Source organism: Triticum aestivum, chromosome 3A (assembly GCF_018294505.1).
Source record: "Triticum aestivum cultivar Chinese Spring chromosome 3A, IWGSC CS RefSeq v2.1, whole genome shotgun sequence".
Classification (NCBI taxonomy): domain Eukaryota; kingdom Viridiplantae; phylum Streptophyta; class Magnoliopsida; order Poales; family Poaceae; genus Triticum; species Triticum aestivum.
Genome location: NC_057800.1, coordinates 8,272,081 through 8,290,802, shown reverse-complemented (window position 1 = coordinate 8,290,802; position 18,722 = coordinate 8,272,081). Strand labels below are relative to the sequence as shown.

General features: G+C 42.6%; 1 protein-coding gene across 1 annotated transcript; it reads left to right on the top strand.

Annotated features, from left to right (window-relative positions):
- LOC123056574 (putative serine/threonine-protein kinase-like protein CCR3) lies at nucleotides 1-5,367 on the top strand. The gene is made up of 2 exons (XM_044479928.1): nucleotides 1-36; nucleotides 3,796-5,367. The coding sequence occupies exons 1-2, from the start codon at nucleotides 1-3 to the stop codon at nucleotides 5,227-5,229; spliced, it is 1,470 nt and encodes a 489-aa protein (XP_044335863.1). The 3' UTR covers nucleotides 5,230-5,367.
- The last annotated feature ends 13,355 nt before the right edge of the window (nucleotides 5,368-18,722 follow it).

Genomic DNA, 18,722 nt, shown 5'->3' with positions numbered 1-18,722 from the left:
ATGCCGACGGCCCTGGCCGTCGGCATAGTGCACTCAGTACTGAGGAATAGCCGCTTTCTGAGCAGTGTGTCCTAGATACATAGGTCACCACAAATGGGTCGAGTGATGGGGCATGTCAGCAGCGAGGACATTACCGAGGGCCTTCCGAATCGACCCATTAGTGGTGGCTTCTATAATGTATTTGGCAGTTAGGGTTGCATCTACAAGCAGAGCTTACAAAAGACACACCGCTAGCAGTACAACCCATCATGCACTACATCTCGATAGCCCGAGCAGTAATGAAGCATATCACATAATCTATCATATACATTTCATACACATTTAAAAATTCATAAAAAGAAAATTCAAATGCATTGCACAATTTTGCACACATTTGACATTCATTACACAATTTCATACACGATGAATATGCACATATACACTACCAGAAACTCGAATAATGCTCCAAAATGCTTCCAAAAATAGTTTTTGTGGAGCATGATTTTGCTGAGACCTCCACAAATATCATTTCATCATGAAATCGACACACATGTGAAACACACATCAATATTTGATAAATTCAGATTTGTTTTGAATGTTGAAATATTTTTTCAACTTTACTGTAGCAAATGGTGCATATGAGCTTGAGCTCATATACTCCATGTCTGAGTATACTACTAGTATACTACTAATCACTCCTATACTACTAATCAGTTGGCATTCGCCTAAAAAAAGAAAACCTAATCAGTTGGCATGGCTGCACTTGCGGAGAAAGAAGATGTGCAGCGTGCCGTCCCATCCCTCTCGAGGGAAAGAAAGTTCCCAGACCACGGGCCAAGCCGTTGAAACCGCTCCGTTTGCCCAGAGCTAGCGTGGACCGTGGAGCAATGCGTGTGAGGAGGGCTCGCTGTCACCGGCCGGAAGGTGAGGGACTGGCCAGGGTCGGCCGTGTGATGAGCGCTCACCTTGACGATCACCCATTAAATTCACACCATATACTCCCTCCATCACAGTTTACAAGTCCTACGCATATACCTAGGTTGCCAATTTTATCACCTTAATATAAACTATATAACATAAAAATTATACCTTTTAAAAATAGAACATCTGAAGTTTATATCGATATATTTTTTGTAATATATGATTTGTATTAGGTTGGTCAAATTGACGACCTAGGAGTAGGCGCACGCCTTGTAAACTGAGAGAGAGGGAGGAAGACCTGCTGCTCTGCTCGCCGCCGAATTTCCACGACGGATCACTCGCACGCGCGTGCGACCCTTCGAATAACAGAATCTGAAATTAAGTAAATGGGCGAGAGGGAAGGATCCGCACATATCTTCCCTCCACGTACATTCTAGTCTAAAAGTTCATTAATAATTCACGCTGCACTTGAGTGCACTCACGGAGCGACGGCGTGACCAAGGTGCCCCCCCTCCCCGTCCCCTCTACAAGAGAATTTTTTGCAAGGATAAGCTTCTTCTAAGACTCTCTCCTAATCTCCCTAGCCTTTTGGATTTTGCCCCGGCTCTGCCACTGCTCCACTGTAATGACCAAACTACAGCACACCACTATGTTGATCATCGTACAATCATGTCGCATCCTAAGTTGGTACGCACAGTAGTTTCGATAAATATATTCACAACGACACACATGCGCTTCCTTATTGCGCAATCGAAAGGTCAAACCTACTCCTTTCGTTCCAAAATAGATGACTTAATTTTATACTAACTTTAATACAAAGTTGGGTCATTTATTTTGGAACGGAGGAAGTAACATATATGGTCACAGGGTTGTGATTTACGCAGAACGGTTGTCCCTGACCATAGTCCTTCCCGGCCGCAAGGTGACCCTCAAAATAGTACTATAGTAAGTCTGGTTTCTACTTCCTCCGTTCCTAAATATAAGTCTTTGTAGTGGTTTCACTATGGACTACATACAGAGCAAAAAGAGTGAATCTACACTTAAAATGCATCTATATACATCCGCATGTGGTCTATAGTGGAATTTTTACAAAGACTTATATTTAGGAACGGAGGGAGTAGTATATAAGCTCAATAATTTCTATAATTCAAAACATCACCCACTCCATGAACAGTAAATTAAAATATGTATTAACTTTTTAAAAAAAGATCTAAAAATTTCAGGCATCCAAGATGCTCATGTGGGCCAGGAGCGTGCAACATTTCATGGTTTTAGATATTTCAGGAGCTCGTACAAACATTAATCAGCTTTGAACAATATTATTTTTTGAAGTTTCCTTGACACCCAAATTTTGAGTTTTTTAGCACGGGCTCCTCAAATGTCCAAACATCACGAAAATTTGCACGCACCTTCGCACATGATCATCTTGGATGCTTAAAAAAATGCAGATTCTTTTGAATTGTTTTTATTTTATTGAAATCTACTATTCATGCCCAGGTGCAGAATCGCCGCTCTCCAATAATTTGCATTACAATGTAAATTTAGATTATAGTGCCATAGGTTCAATTATTACCATTCTTCCACTGTAAGTTGGGGTACGGTAAACTGAGTCTCTAAAGCGACTTTGCTGAAAGATACAATAAAGTATCGAAAGAAAGCGACTAGCTCTGTATAATGCATTATATTCCCCCAAAAAACTTGGCAACTACGCGGTAGGCTAACTCCGCTTGTACTTCCTCCGTCACAGTTTAGAAGGCACAGTTAAATTTGCGTGCGTTTCCACTATAGACAAGGTTTAGGGCGCATTGCATTTATTTCTAGTAGCTAATTAGTACTCCGATATACTATTTCTATATGCATGCCTAGTGTGAATGCTATTTTTTAGCCCATCTCACAACCAATAGATAACCACCTAAGTCCGAGAGAATTTCCAAGCGCGCCTTCTAAACCGTGATGAAGGGAGTACTAAAATAAATCATATGTATGTATAGTTTTAGTTTTGATCTTTTAAGTATCCGTCTTTCATACAATCAAATTTCGTTGAAATACATTGCCATCAACTCCATAATAATGCACTGAAAAAAAAAACACCTTGATCGAAAGTTTTGCAAGCACATCATTTTTCAATGCACTGATTTCTGCAAAACACCTAAGCTTCCGGTGTTCATCAAATAGTGGTAACTTTCTTTTTCAATGCACTGATTTCTGCAAAAAATAAAGGATGTTGCAAACTTGGTAGGTCGAGGTTTAGGATTGATTTTACTAGACCTTGTGAAATTTGGTTTAAATCGAGAATCACATCAGAATCCTTTGTTGCCGATTTGTTGGTTTGTAAATCTTGAAGGTCAATTCATTTTCCTCTATTCATTGACCGAAATTAATACCTCAATAACCGAATTATCAGTTTCTACCTCGCGCCCACCAAGAGATAGTTTGTGAGACCGAGTGAAAAAAAACCAACTGAGGAAAAACCATGCATTTGGCATAGCTAAGATGTAAGTAATAATATCGTGGAATGAGATTTTAGACAGCTGAGATGTAGACCCATAAAGTTCTGGAATGACTGAGTTCTTAAAAATGACTTTTCATACAGTAATTTTCGCGAGAAAACCTGGGTACAGGAATTGGAAAAAATATTAATAATTACAAGAAAAGTAAAAAAAATCAAAAGTATTTTAGGAATAAACTTGATTTCCTTTTACACCAGTATGTAATTTTTCATCAACCAAAACCAAGTGTTGACTTCTTGACAAGTTTTTTATTGCTATATACAAGACACTATTCACACTTTATTGACCAATTTTTTTGTTTTGTCGTTGTTGATTATTATGCTAACATTCCCGCAAAAAAAAGATTATTATACTAACACTTTTGCTGTTGTGTGATCATGTATAGTTTCCTGTCGGGCTAGGGCATACCGCCTCGGTGGCGAATGTGGGAGCGGTGGCACAGCTCATCGAGCAGGCGACCGGCCTCGTCTCCAAGATCATTCGGGCGGTGGCGACAGCGCGCCAGAACAAGCGGGAGTGCGAGCACCTCGCACTCCGCCTGTCCATCATCGGCGACGTGCTGCCTTGCCTGCCGCCGGCGGACCCGATGGTGGAGCAGCCACTCAAGGAGCTGCGCACGGTGCTGGGCGAGGCCCACGAGCTCGTCCTCGCCTGCCAGGACCGGAGCGCCGCCAACCGGTTCTTCGGGGCCCGCCGCCATGCCGATAGCTTCAGGAAAGTCAGTGACAGGATCTACTTCCTTCTCAGCTTCGTCCCCATGGTCAACTATGCCGCCATCACCAGTCATCTCGCTCGAATCAGTCCCCAACACACATGGGTGCCAACCATGCCATCGCCGGGCTCCAGCTCTGCCTCCCTGCAGACTCTGACGGTGGTGCCCGATTACCCCTGCATGTTCTCGTGGGCGGAGATTGTAACGGCGACCAACAACTTTGCCGACAAGCTCAGCCGAGGTTGGTCGGGGACGGTGTACAAGGGCCGTCTCCACGACGGCCCGGAGGTGGCCGTTAAGGTGCTGGACAAGCACAGGCCGCATGACACGTTCGTGCCGGAGCTCGTGATCACCTTCCGCCTCCGCCTCCGCCACGACCACATCGTGCGCCTCGGCGGCTGGTGCGAGGAGGAGGACGACCGCATGTTCGTCTACGAGCATATGAGCAACGGCACGCTTAGAGACCGCCTGCAGCGCGTGCGCTCGTCGCTGGTGACGGCGGCGCCCTGGAGGACCCGCGTCGCGGCGCTGTTGGGCGCGTCCCGGGCCATCCAGTACTTGCACTGCAGTGCGCAGCCGGTGGTCATCCACCGCAACGTCAGCTCGTCCAGCATCCACCTGGACATGAACTGGACACCGCGCCTGTCCGGCTTCGGCGCAGCGCTGTATCAAGCGGCGGGCGAGGAGCATGGCGGCCAGCTCGTCGAGGAGGTCGTCGGCACGCCCGGGTACGTCGACCCGGAGTACACCCGCACGAAGCGTGTGAGCACGGTGAACGACGTGTACAGCTTCGGGATGGTGATGCTAGAAGCGCTGACGGGTGAGGATCCGGCCACCCTGCAGCTGGACTCCATAGGGACCGGGAAGCTAGCACTGAAGGATGTGCTGGACCGTCGGCCGTCGCTGGACCCGACGCTGCCGCAGATGGAGGCGCTGGAGATCGTGGCGGACACGGCGAAGCGCTGCCTCTGCCTGTCACGGATGGGCCGGCCGGACATGTCCAAGGTCGTGGCCAACCTCGAGGAGGCGCTCGTGGTGATACGCAGCCATGAGCCAATGTCCATGGCACGCTTAAGCCTCATTAGACGGAGAACCAGTGAGAATTAACTAATTCTCAGTCAAACGGCGAATAAAGCATTTGTATCCAAGGTTTTGTTTGTTGGTTTGCCCCAGGAAATTGTGATGCCGTTCGAGAAAGAAAATTGAATATTTTAATTAATATGGATCACATATGGACTGAAATGAGCAAATAAATAAAACCAAACATGTCTACATCGTGAACGGAGCCTTTTTATCTATCATGAAAAGTAGTTTCGTATTTTATCTATTAGGTATAGATGTTGTTATTTTATTCTATAATCTTGGTCAAACATTTTGAAATGGTTCACTTGCATAGAAATCAACACACCTTACCTTTTCATGGGGATTCCGTAAATATTCCATTTCAAAAATCGAAACAATTGGGACTTTTCGAAGATTGGATGCAGCTACTAATTCATGATCTGGCATTCTAAAACACAAGGAGTAGTATTTCTTTTTTTTTTTGCCTCCTTCCTCCATCCTTTCCTTGGACTCGGTTTTTCCCTAGAGGATGTCCCTTTCTTGTGTTTTCCTCAACCATGCCCCAATCCTGGCGCATGCATGGGCTACTCAGAGCTTCTCCAACCCACAAATGGAGCTCCTTTATATCCCATGTCCCTCCCTCGCATGATGCCCGAGCACCGCTGTCCTTAGTCCGCAAGCTTCATCTATCGCCGGCGTCCTTCTTGTCTTGATTCTCCTCACCAACATTGTCATCACCACAGTCGAAGCATTCACGGAGACACCACTACCTACAGTCCTCCAGCATGTGAAGTGTATTGTCCATCGGAGTGTTCACGGGAAACACGAGCCTACTTGGGCCACTTGAAGAGCAGCATTGATGTACGACAGAAACTCGAGGAGAAAACCTGAATATGTATCTTTTGTAGCTGTTATGGTATTTGGAAATAGTGAAATTTCCCTGTCTACCAACTGGACAACAACTAACGTCAATGATATTTCCGGTACCATATAACACATGTTTTGCTATTCAAATTGACGACCGAAAAACCCGTGCCTGACTTATAAATCTGGATAGAGGGGTACTCAACACCACCACGTAGCCATGTTTATGCAGGACGTGTGTGTGTGAGGCCGGGGGACAGGCGCTCTGCCACTAACGACAGATGTCGGCCCTGCCCGGGAATGCGAGGGACGTAGATCAAGTGCCTAGCTAGGCTCAAAATAATAGTCTCTCCATCTTCATATTAGTTGTCGCTGATTTAATAAAACCTGTACTTAACCCTAACTTATAACTATAATTTAAGTTAGGTTTAAGTACAAGTTCAGTAATTAACATTCCAGTGTGAGTTTGGATTCTAATGTGCCATAGGTTCACTATTTGCATTATTCCAATGTATGTATGTATGGACAGACTTGGTCTCTAAAGCAACTAGCACCGTACAACAAATTAAGATTCCTTATAGAAACCTAGCAACTACGCGGCAGGCTGCCTCCACTTGTACTACTGCGACTACTTCCGGTTGTTGATTAAGGGATTGGGAACACGTACTCACGTAGCATTCGGGTGGCCGACACGGCATCCAAGAACATGGAGGCATGGCCCATGGGTCATCCTGAAATTTTCACTTGGCTTATATAACATAGGAAATAATAGAAAAATTGAAGATAAATAAATTTATGTAGATAGTTTTATTATAATTGGACCTCCCTAATTTTTTCACCCAGTCTATATGCTAGAGATATATTTGGCACTTAGAGATTACACGGGATTAGATATGAATGGTTTTCATCTTATCTCTAGGAGGATTCTTGCGTCTCGAAGTCTTGGACTCAATATATACTAAGACCTCAAGGTTCAATAATACACACAATGCATCACACGAATTCTCCTCAGTGTCAACCACAAATTGTTAGATCTAGCTCCAACATAGTTTTCGCACCGCGCCGTCCTTGGGAAGGTCAATGCACATGATCTCCATCGAGGGCAGCTCAACCCATAGCTATGATTTGTCTGCTGGTCAGGTTCATCGGCTATCCTGCAAAGTTTTTTCTTCCCGATCTTTGATCGGTTTTTCTCTTTGTCAGTCGCTTGCTGGTTCGCCGATCAGAGAATAGATTGTGTCCCCTACACCCCGACCCTCCATGCGCCTCTATCTCGATATTGGCATTCACTACACCGTCCTCTTTCAGACCCTCAATGTGTTTAAATTTGTTTTCCCAGCAAAGTCAACCTGATGATCCAAGATAAAAGCAACATGAAAATTCGACAAAATTTTGAAAAATGTCAACCACTCAAAAACATTTGAAGCCCAGATAGAAATTAATCAAGATGTACTACTTGTTTTCACACGCAAGATGTAGCAGCAACAACTAATATGATTCAGAGGGAGTACCTTTTTTGAGTGATTGACCAGAATGTAGTGATAACAATTTGGGAAAAGAAAATATTCTGTAGTGATAACAGCAATGATTACTCCGCAAAAAAAGAGATAACATTCTTCTTTTGAGAACTATCGCTGCGCTTTACTCATCCAGTGGTACACAGTTGGGTATTGCACTGTGATCAAACGAGTTGTCCATCCAAAGGTGGCGACCATGATCCAATCCAACTTTATGCCTAGCTAGACTATGGGACTAAATGTTCGAATGTCTAGACTCAAAAAAAGAATTACATGAATTAAAATTGTTCTGCCAAGCTTTAACCATACCTCCATAGCTACCTCCTGAAGATTCATGAATATGCTTGATCAACGTCTTGCATTCCGAGGCAATAACAAAATTTTGAAGACCCAAATCTTCAGCAATTGATAGACCTTCTCTACATGCGATTGCTTCTAGGATCGGTGGGTCCGTAAAGCCTTCAATAACAAAGGCGGATGAGCACAAATAAACTCTCATATCATTCCTGCAGACTGCTGCTGCGGCAGCCCTCTCGTACCTAACAGTAATGGCTAAACATCACAAAACCCGAAATGGGCCCAAGGAACAAAGTGAAGCCCCTACAAAATTCGTAGCACAGTTGGAGATTGATCAGACGTGTAGGAACAGTTGAAAGTAGCTGACCAAACAGATAGTTTAAGCCCACTACATCCAAAACAGGAATGGGCTGAACAGAAGAAAATTGAAAGCCCAACTAAAAAAATATCAGAGCCAGGATTTTATTGAAATAGGCTTTCGTCCCGCTTTATAAATAAAGCGACGGTCTATATAATCCAAGTTCGAACAACACCCGACAGATAACGGCTGGGGCCACAGCACAATCAAGCCCAAGAAACAACAACAACAACAACAACAACAACAACAACAACAACAACGACAACAACAAAGCCTTTAGTCCCAAACAATTTGGGGTAGGCTAGAGTGAAACCCATAAGATCTCGCAACCAACTCATGGCTCTGGCACATGGATAGCAAGCTTCCACGCACCCCTGTCCATAGCTAGCTCTTTGGTGATACTCCAATCCTTCAGGTCTCTCTTAACGGACTCCTCCCATGTTAAATTCGGTCTACCCCGCCTTCTCTTGACATTCTCCGCACACTTTAGCCGTCCGCTATGCACTGGAGCTTCTGGAGGCCTACGGTGAATATGCCCAAACCATCTCAGACGATATTGGACAAGCTTCTCCTCAATTGGTGCTACCCCAACTCAATCTCGTATATCATCATTCCGGACTCGATCCTTCCTCGTGTGGTCACACATCCATCTCAACATACGCATCTCCGCCACACCTAACTGTTGAACATGTCGCCTTTTAGTCGGCCAACACTCCGCATCCCTACCTTCGAGGATGGCGGCATCGATTAAGGATGAGGCGAAGACCTGGGTAGTTGAGGGGCTAGGTTTTTTGGGAATATTCTGCCGGGAGAGTGATCCCTTTGTTCGGACTTGAGTGGTCCTGTAATCATTAAGACAATGTTTTCTCTTCCGCTTAATTAATGAGATGAGACAAAGATTTTGCCTCCGTTTCAAAAACAACCAACACAGATAGCTGCTGCTTTTTCTTATTTTTCGTAAGCATATCAAACAGGCAGACATGCAGGTAATTAAGCACGTCAATGCATGCACAAGCACACACACATAAACAGCTCAGCCGCTTCTTTGTCCGGTCCAGATAAACATGGCAAACACTTACAATGCATAGTCACACTCACAAGTCATACGCAACTATGTAGAGATACACGCAGGCACACACACACATAGGCAGGAGTTACAATTCCACACACATAGTAAACAAGCACTCATTATTTTTGCAAGACTATGAGCCTCACACGTGGTACTCCCTCAATCTCATAGCAATAATCCTACACCTATGAAGACTAACGTAATTCTCTTACGTAACCTTCCATCAATACTCCCCCCTTTTTAAGTGCGGTGGGGCCCACCTTCTCTCTAACCCCAATCATAACCTGCCACCAGTCTAATCACGTAAGGATTACGTTAAACCATTCGTAGGTGTAGCATTACTCATCTTTTTTAGAATGAAAGGGCTGCGCCCCTGTTCCATTTCATAAAGAAACGAAACAACATGTCCAGAGTATATTACATCAAGAGAGCTCACGACGGACAGCAGGCACGCTGCCGCAGTAAATGCGTCACAAAGCTACAGCAACGCAAAGCCAGAACTAAAAACAGCAAAGTAAAATAGCAAAATAGCAAACACCGCTAGAAGCACTTCCAAACAGAGTGAAGCTACATGCATATTTGCCAAAAGAACAGATCTAAAAGGTAATTCCACGCCCCAGCCAGGATTTGGCCACAACAACAGAGGAGGGCTTCTTGCTTTCGTCTCCAACTCTTTCATAGCCCACCCCAGCTTGTCCCTGGCACATCCTAAGGAAAAGCACTCCCACATAGATAGATTTGATGTTGTTCTCCTCCAAATAGCCTGTAAACCAGGCCAACAAACGTTATTGAAAACCATGTCGTTGCGAGTTTTCCAGATCGCCCACAGCCCAGCTGCATGGACAGTATTAATGGCAGCAAACTTGTCTCCTCGGAGCCAGTACGAGGAGATAGACATCATATTGATGTCTTCACTCACTCCAGTAACGGCACATATGGCTTTCTAGAACTCGACAGCAACAACACAAGCACTAAATAAATGGGAACATGATTCTTGCTCTGAGAAAAATACACAAGAAGGATCACCCACCTCTTGTCTTTTGCTCAAGTTATCTCTGGTCAGCAGTTTATTATTGACCAAAAGCCAGAGAAAGATCTGAATCCTGGGGGAATTTTAAGTTTCCAAAGAGCAGGAGAACTAGTAGGCAGAACTCCTCTGAAATTTATAAAATTATAGAAGGATTTAACTGTATAAACCCCTTTAGAATTCAGATTCCAAACTGGGGAGTCATCCTCATCTACCAAAAGAATGGAACTAGCAATTTCTACAAGTTCAAACCAAAGAGCCATCTGCTCCTGAGTAAAACATCTCCTAAAAGTAAGCTTCAGGGTATGACCATCCCAGATTTTATCAATAGTGGCATTATGTTCATTAGCTAGGTTATATAGATCCCAGTACTGGGCAGCCAAAGTAGCATTGCGAAACCAATGATCCTCCCAGAATCTAGTCCTCTTACCATTGCCAACCTTCCCAGAGAAGCCAATCTTGGCAGCTTGTGCTGCCCAGAGCACCCCTTTCCAGAAAGGGGAGGCTCCAGCAGCAGAACAAGCAAAAATGTTACTATTCTGAGGATTATATTTGGAGTCAACAATATTCTTCCAAATTTTGCCCTCAGAGTTGTAGTATCTACTAATCCAAGAAGCTAATAGGGCCAAATTCATGTCTCCTATGTCAGTAATACCAAAACCCCCAAACTCCTTAATCATATTGATGGAGTTCCAGGTAGTCAAATGATACTTTTGATGGCCCTCATAATCATCCCAAAAGCAATAAGCTAATTGGGAGTTAATGAGTTTAATAACCCACTTAGGAAATTTTATAAAGCCCATAAGATAAGTAGGGATACCAGCTAAGCAGGCTTGGACTAAAATGAGTCTCTTGCCAAAGGAAAGCAGTCTCCCCCTCCATCCAGCTGCTTTCTTGATGTTCTTATCAACAGTAGGTTGCAGATCCTCTTTTCTAATCTTGCTAAAATGCAGAGGGGCGCCCAAGTACTTAATAGAAAAGGCACTAATTTTACAAACCAAGGTTTGGGCAAAAACTAAAGCCTCATCCCTATCTATATTAAGAGGAACAAGGTCACATTTGTGAAAATTGATCCTCATACCAGAAATCTGCTCAAAACAAGACAAACGCCATTTAAGGTTTTTGGCAACATTACTCATCTCAGAGTGTAAGACAATTTTTCACACTAGGAAGTACCTTAAATAGCATGACCAACATCACCGCCAGAGCTATCTGCACTTCAAGTGCAGGGGGCCATGCCCTCCCCCTCAGCCTTTGATTAATTCATGAAGGATCGTTTTTTCAGAGGGCTTAGATTCCATTAAAAAATCAGTATTCCCCCCCCCCCCCCAAGCCACTTATGACGGGTGGGGCGGTGGCGGGTATTTCCAAACGTTCCCGGTGTACTACAGAGGATACAAGGGAGTCGATCCGGTCGGCGGAGGTAGCTCTTTCTTCCCTGCCACGAAACCGGCCAAGATGGAGACAGTGGCTAGCGACCGGCCCGGATGTCATTGGGTGCGAGTGGAGAGTTATTTTGCATAAAACTCCCTACGCTTTAATTAAACGTCACAAAAACAATCACTATGTATTCCTAATTAACAGGAAAAACTTAACATCCTCGTACGAGGGTTGTGATACGTCTCCATCGTATCTACTTTTCCAAACACTTTTGCCCTTGTTTTGGACTCTAACTTGTATGATTTGAATGGAACTAACCCGGACTGACGCTGTTTTCAGCAGAATTGCCATGGTGTTGTTTTATGTGCAGAAAACAAAAGTTCTCGGAATGACCTGAAACTCCACGGAATATCTTAGAATAAATAATAAAAAATCCTTGCCAAATATGAAGACCAGGGGGCCCACACCCTGTCCATGAGGGTGGGGGGCGCGCCCCTCCCCCCTGGGCGCGCCCCCTACCTCGTGGGCCCCTTGGTGGCCCTCCGACGCCAACTCCAACTCCATATATTGGCTTTCGAGGAGAAAAAAATCAGAGAGAAAGTTTCATCGCGTTTTACGATACGGAGCCGCCGCCAAGCCCTAATCTCTCTCGGGAGGGCTGATCTGGAGTCTGTTCGGTGCTCCGAAGAGGGGGATTCGTCGTCGTCGTCATCATCAACCATCCTCCATCACCAATTTCATGATGCTCACCGTCGTGCGTGAGTAATTGCATCGTAGGCTTGCTAGACGGTGATGGGTTGGATGAGATTTATCATGTAATCGAGTTAGTTTTGTTAGGGTTTGATCCCTAGTATCCACTATGTTCTGAGATTGATGTTGCTATGACTTTGCTATGCTTAATGCTTGTCACTAGGGCCCGAGTGCCATGATTTCAGATCTGAACCTATTATGTTTTCATGAATATATGTGAGTTCTAGATCCTATCTTGCAAGTCTATAGTCACCTACTATGTGTTATGATCCGGCAACCCCGAAGTGACAATAATCGGGACCACTCCCGGTGATGACCATAGTTTGAGGAGTTCATGTATTCACTATGTGTTAATGCTTTGTTCCGGTTCTCTATGAAAAGGAGGCCTTAATATCCCTTAGTTTCCAATAGGACCCCGTTGCCACGGGAGGGTAGGACAAAAGATGTCATGCAAGTTCTTTTCCATAAGCACGTATGACTATTTACGGAATACATGCCTACATTATATTGATGAACTGGAGCTAGTTGTGTGTCACCCTATGTTATGACTGTTACATGATGAACCACATCCGGCATAATTATCCATCATTGATCCGGTGCCTACGAGTTTTCCATATACTGGTTTACGCTTATTTACTTTTCCGTTGCTACTGTTACAATCACTACAAAAATACCAAAAACTTTACTTTTGCTGTCTTTACTTTGTTACCGTTATCACCACTATCATATTACTTTGCTACTAAACACTTTGCTGCAGATACTAAGTTTCCAGGTGTGGTTGAATTGACAACTCAGCTGCTAATACTTGAGAATATTCTTTGGCTCCCCTTGTGTCGAATCAACAAATTTGGGTTGAATACTCTACCCTCGAAAACTGTTGCGATCCCCTATACTTGTGGGTTATCAAGACCTTTTTCTGGCGCCGTTGCCGGGGAACATAGCTCTATTCTTTGAGTCACTTGGGATTTATATCTGCTGGACACTATGAAGAACTTGAAAGACGCTAAGACAAAAATTTATCCCTCAACTACGAGGGGAGGTAAGGAACTGCCATCTAGCTCTGCACTTGATTCACCTTCTGTTATGAGTAAGCTAGCGACACCTAAACCTACTACTGCTATGAATTCTGATATGTCGCATGTTATTGATGATGCCACTTCTGCTATGCATGATACTTATGATGAAACTACTTCTAGGCTTGATACTACTGTGCCACCTGGTGAATTTCTAGATGAGCAAATTTCTAAGTCTAGAGAAAGAGAAATTAGTGAACCTGAACACGATGATGTTAGTGATGATGAACCTATGCCTGTTATTCCTGAGGGTTATCTTTTTAATAATGAATCTTATGAAGCTATTCTTGCTTGTCCGGATAAACCTGAACGTAAGAGGTTACTAATTAAGTGGAGTAAGGAATCTTTTAGAGGTAGGATGAGACCCGACCCTGCTTTTGCTACTTCACCTATCTGTGTTCCTGATCAGGATTATTATGATATTACTGTTGATCCAGATATAATTACTTTGGTTGAATCTGATCCTTTTTATGGCTATGAATCTGAAACTGTTGTGGCACATCTTCGTAAGTTAGAATAAATAGCTGCCCTGTTTACTAATAATATGAGATCGCGCCACTTTTATATACTCAAAATATTTTCGTTCTCATTAAAGGGTGATGCTAAGAAATGGTTTAATTCTCTTGATCCTGCCTGTGTGCAAAGTCCCCAGGATATGATTTATTACTTCTCTGCTAAATATTTCCCTACTCATAAGAAACAAGCTGCTTTGAGGGAAATATACAATTTTGTGCAAATTGAAGAAGAGAGTCTCCCACAAGCTTGGGGGAGGCTTCTCAAGTTACTTAATGCTTTGCCCGATCATCCTCTTAAGAAACCTGAAATATTTGATATCTTTTATAATGGACTAACTGATGCTTCCAGAGATTACCTGGATAGTTGTGCTGGTTCTCTTTTCAGGGAAAGAACACTGGATGACGCTGAAATTTTATTGAATAATATGTTGGCAAATGAAAAATAATTGGGCACCTCCTGAGCCAGCTCCTGAGACAATTACTGAGCCTATTCCTAAACCAACTCCAAAGAAGAGAGGTGGTCTATTTCTCAGTCCCGAAGATATGCAAGAGGCAAAGAAATCTATGAAAGAAAAAGGTATTAAAGCTGAAGATGTTAAGAATTTACCTCCTATTAAAGAAATACATGGTCTTAATTTACCGCCTATTGAAGAAGTATATGATCTCAATTACTTATTTACTGAAGAACCTCTCGATATCCCGACACAGGTAGTAAAGGTAAATTCTCTCTATAGACATGATAAAGTTGAAGTCCCTCCTACTAAAATTGCTAGTCAGTGCTTGGATGAGTTTGATGACTTTATGTTTAAGCAAGATGACTTTAATGCTTATTTTGGTAGACAATTAAAGCAGAATACCTTTATGATTAAATGCTTGAGTGATTATATGGATAATATTAGAGGTGAACTTAAACTTGTTAGCAAACATGTTTCTATGGTTACCACTCAAGTAGAACAAGTACTTAAAGCTCAGAAAGAAATGCTTGATGAAATGAATAGTAAGAAAAATGATTACGTTGTTAGAGTGGCTACTAGAACTGGTAGAATGACTCAGGAACCTTTGTATCCTGAAGGCCACCCTAAGAGAATCGAGCAAGATTCTCAAAGAAATAATATTGGTGCACCTAGTTCTTCTAAAAGGAAGAAAAAGAAAAATGATAGAACTGTGCAAACTTCTAGTGAACCTATTGCTGAACCACCTGATAATCCAAATGATATCTCTATGTCTGATGCTGAAACACAATCTGGTAATGAACATGAACCTAGTGAAAATGTTAATGATGATGTTCATGATGATGCTCAAACTAGTAATGATAATGATGTAGAAATTGAACCTGCTGTTGATCTTGATAACCCACAATCAAAGAATCAACATTATGAAAAAAGAGACTTCGTTGCTAGGAAACATGGTAAAGAAAGAGAACCATGGGTTCAGAAACCCATGCCTTTTCCTCCGAAACCATCCAAGAAAAAGAATGATGAGGATTTTGAGCGCTTTGCTGAAATGATTAGACCTATCTTTTTGCGTATGCGATTGACTGATATGCTCAAAACAAATCCTTATGCTAAGTATATGAAGGATATCATTACTAATAAAAGAAAGATACCAAAGGCTGAAATTTCCACCATGCTTGCTAATTACACTTTTAAGGGTGGAATACCAAAGAAACTTGGAGATCTAGGAGTACCTCCTATACCATGCTCCATTAAAAGAAATTATGTTAAAACTGCTTTATGTGATCTTGGAGCCGGTATTAGTGTTATGCCTCTCTCTTTATATCGTAGATTTGACTTGAATAAGTTGACACCTACTGAAATATCTTTGCAAATGGCTGATAAATCAACTGCTATACCTGTCGGTATTTGTGAGGATGTACCTGTTGTGGTTGCAAACGTTACTATTTTAACGGACTTTGTTACTCTTGATATTACCGAGGATGATAGTATGTCTATTATTCTTGGAAGACCTTTCCTTAATACTGCAGGGGCTGTTATTGATTGCAACAAAGGCAATGTCACTTTTCATGTTAATGGTAATGAGCATACGGTGCACTTTCCGAGAAAACAACCTCAAGTTTATAGTGTCAACTCTATTGGAAAAATTCCATCGATTATATTTGGAGGTTTTGAATTTCCTCTTCCTACTGTCAAAAAGAAATATGATATACTTATTGTTGGGGATGTCCATATCCCCGTTGAGGTAACATAGTGTTATTCGAAATTTCTCCGGTTCCATGATTATCGGAATGAGTTTGTTAACAAGACTTGATCAACCTTGTTAGTGGATTCTTTTTGATGAGCATGAGATGGATGAAACTAGAAGCACAATCTTCTGTACCCTCTTTATATTTTCTGTTCTTTAGTAGAAAAAAGTAAAATAGTATTTTTCTATCTGTTTCCAGACTTATCCGTGCAATATAAAAATATCCCGAAAATAAAAGTCCTCAGAATGCCATGCCAATTTAATATGATTGTTTCGGGAATATTTAAGGATTTTTAGTGCAAAAATTACCGCGGGGGGAGCTGCCACCTGGTCACGAGGGTGGAGGGCGCGCCCTACCCCCTGGGCGTGCCCCCTACCTCGTGGGCCCACGGTGGCCCTCCTCCACTTATTCCTGCACCCATCTTCTTTCTCTGTCTCGCACAAACCCGAAAAACTAACTCAACCTCATGTTCCAGCAACTTTTGCTGCGATTTTCGATCTCCTTGCTCAAAGCACCTCTCGCAAAACTGCTTGGGGAAATTGTTCCTTGGTATGTGACTCCTCCGTTGGTCCAATTAGTTTTTGTTCTAGTGCTTTATTCATTGCAAATTTGTGCTGCATAGGTGACCATGTTCTTGAGCTTGCATGTCAAATATATATGGTTCCAAGTAGTTCTAATGCTTGATATATGCTCTAGGCACTTGTATGAGTAGTTGCTATTAATCTTATTGAAGTTGGTTCACTTTTGTTTGAAGTTACTAAAAATTTCAGAATTATTTTCAGAGAAAACAATATGTTTAGGAGGATGTTCCAAGGTGGTTCTTCAAGGAAGCAAGGTCCCAGACTTGCAATGCGTGATGGTGACGAGGAACCACCAAGAGACGCTCTCGTAAGGCCCTGTGAATGGCCTTCGGAAAATTTTATGAATCAAGTGGGAATTAAAGAAGAATTTTACGCATATGTGCGTAATGCCGGTCTTGAGGACTTTGAAGCTGATAAATGCCCCCAGTATCGTTATCTCACAAGTTCATTTGTGGGGAGGTTTGATTATTCATCTTCGCGTAATTCTCCTTCAGTCATGTTTGACCTTTATGACAAGTCTTATACCATGGACTTAGAGGATTTCACTCGTGCATGCAAACTTCCATCTTGGGGTAGTATCAGGGATCCCCCTAAATCTGAATATAGATATTTTCTTGCTAGAATAACTGTGAGGGAATCTAGAGATATAGCACAGGCCACTATAGGGAGCATTCACTTTCCTGCTATACATTATTTTGCTCTCTTCATTGGTAGATGTATAACTGCTAAGGATGAAGCATGTCACATGTGTGCCCCTAATCTCAGCATTCTCAGAAGTGCTGTGTTAGGGGACCAAGCTTATCATATGGGAGCCATTGTAGCTCGTAGGTTGCATCTTAATAGACGTAACGGAGATTTCTTTGGAGGAATTTATGCAACCCACTTAGCTAATTTTCTTAATGTAGAGATTCGTGAGGGTGATGTGGAGTTGCCCACTTCTTATTTAGATCTTGATCCTATGTTTTCCCACCAGTTCATTGAGAGGATTGGACCACCTTACCAGTATCGACTAATCTTTGACAGACGGCGTGTGGTCCGTGTTGCTCTTCCTGCTCCTACCTTCTTTGATTTTCAGGCGAGAGGAAGATATATTATTACCAGAGAGGAGGCAGATGAGTACGAGAGGGGAGTGGAAGCAGCCCGACGCCGTGCTGCTGCTCAGCAGGCGGTAGCCGCTGCATCGCAGTACGACCCCAACTTCACCTACGGATATCAGCCGGGTTATCCCTGGAAATAGATCAACTTAGGCCAAAAGCCTAAACTTGGGGGAGTACGTATTTCCCACCGACATTACATTCATGTTCACACTCATTGCTAGATGTCGGTGCTCATACTCTTTCATTGTAATATCCATGTTAGTTTAAATTTATTTTTCTAGCTTTCTTCTTGTGTGTTTGATAAACCTTAAGAAAAAAAATTAGTGTTAGTCTACTTCCCATGCTTGTAGTAGAAATAAAAAGAAAACTCAAAAATATTTCCCGGCCTTCTTTTGCTTGTTGGGAGCTTTCCCGTGTAAATAGTTTTTATTTTTCTTTTCCTTTCTTTGGGGGTCGAGAAGACTATATTGAAAATGCTTAGTGGCTCTTATATGTATGATTGTTTATTTAACTTAGAGCCCATATTACTTGTCTTCTCTCTTGAGTTGAATGCTTGCAGATTTCAGCTTAGTCCAATGCACGTGCACTCTTATTATTATACACACCGTTCGGTCGTGCAAGTAAAAGGTAATAATGATGATATATGATGGACTCATTGGGATGAGAAAAGCTGGTATGAACTCGACCTCTCTTGTTTTTGTAAATATGATGATTCATCGTTCCTGATTCAGCTATTATGAAGTAAACATATTTGCAATGACAGTTAGAGATTATAGTTGCTTGTGCCATGCTTGATTAGCTATGAGT

Coding starts and splice junctions, on each gene's coding strand:
- LOC123056574 (XM_044479928.1), top strand. CDS start 1: ATGCCGACGGCCCTGGCCGTCGGCATAGTGCACTCA. Junction 37..3,795: donor CCGTCGGCATAGTGCACTCA/GTACTGAGGAAT, acceptor GATCATGTATAG/TTTCCTGTCGGGCTAGGGCA.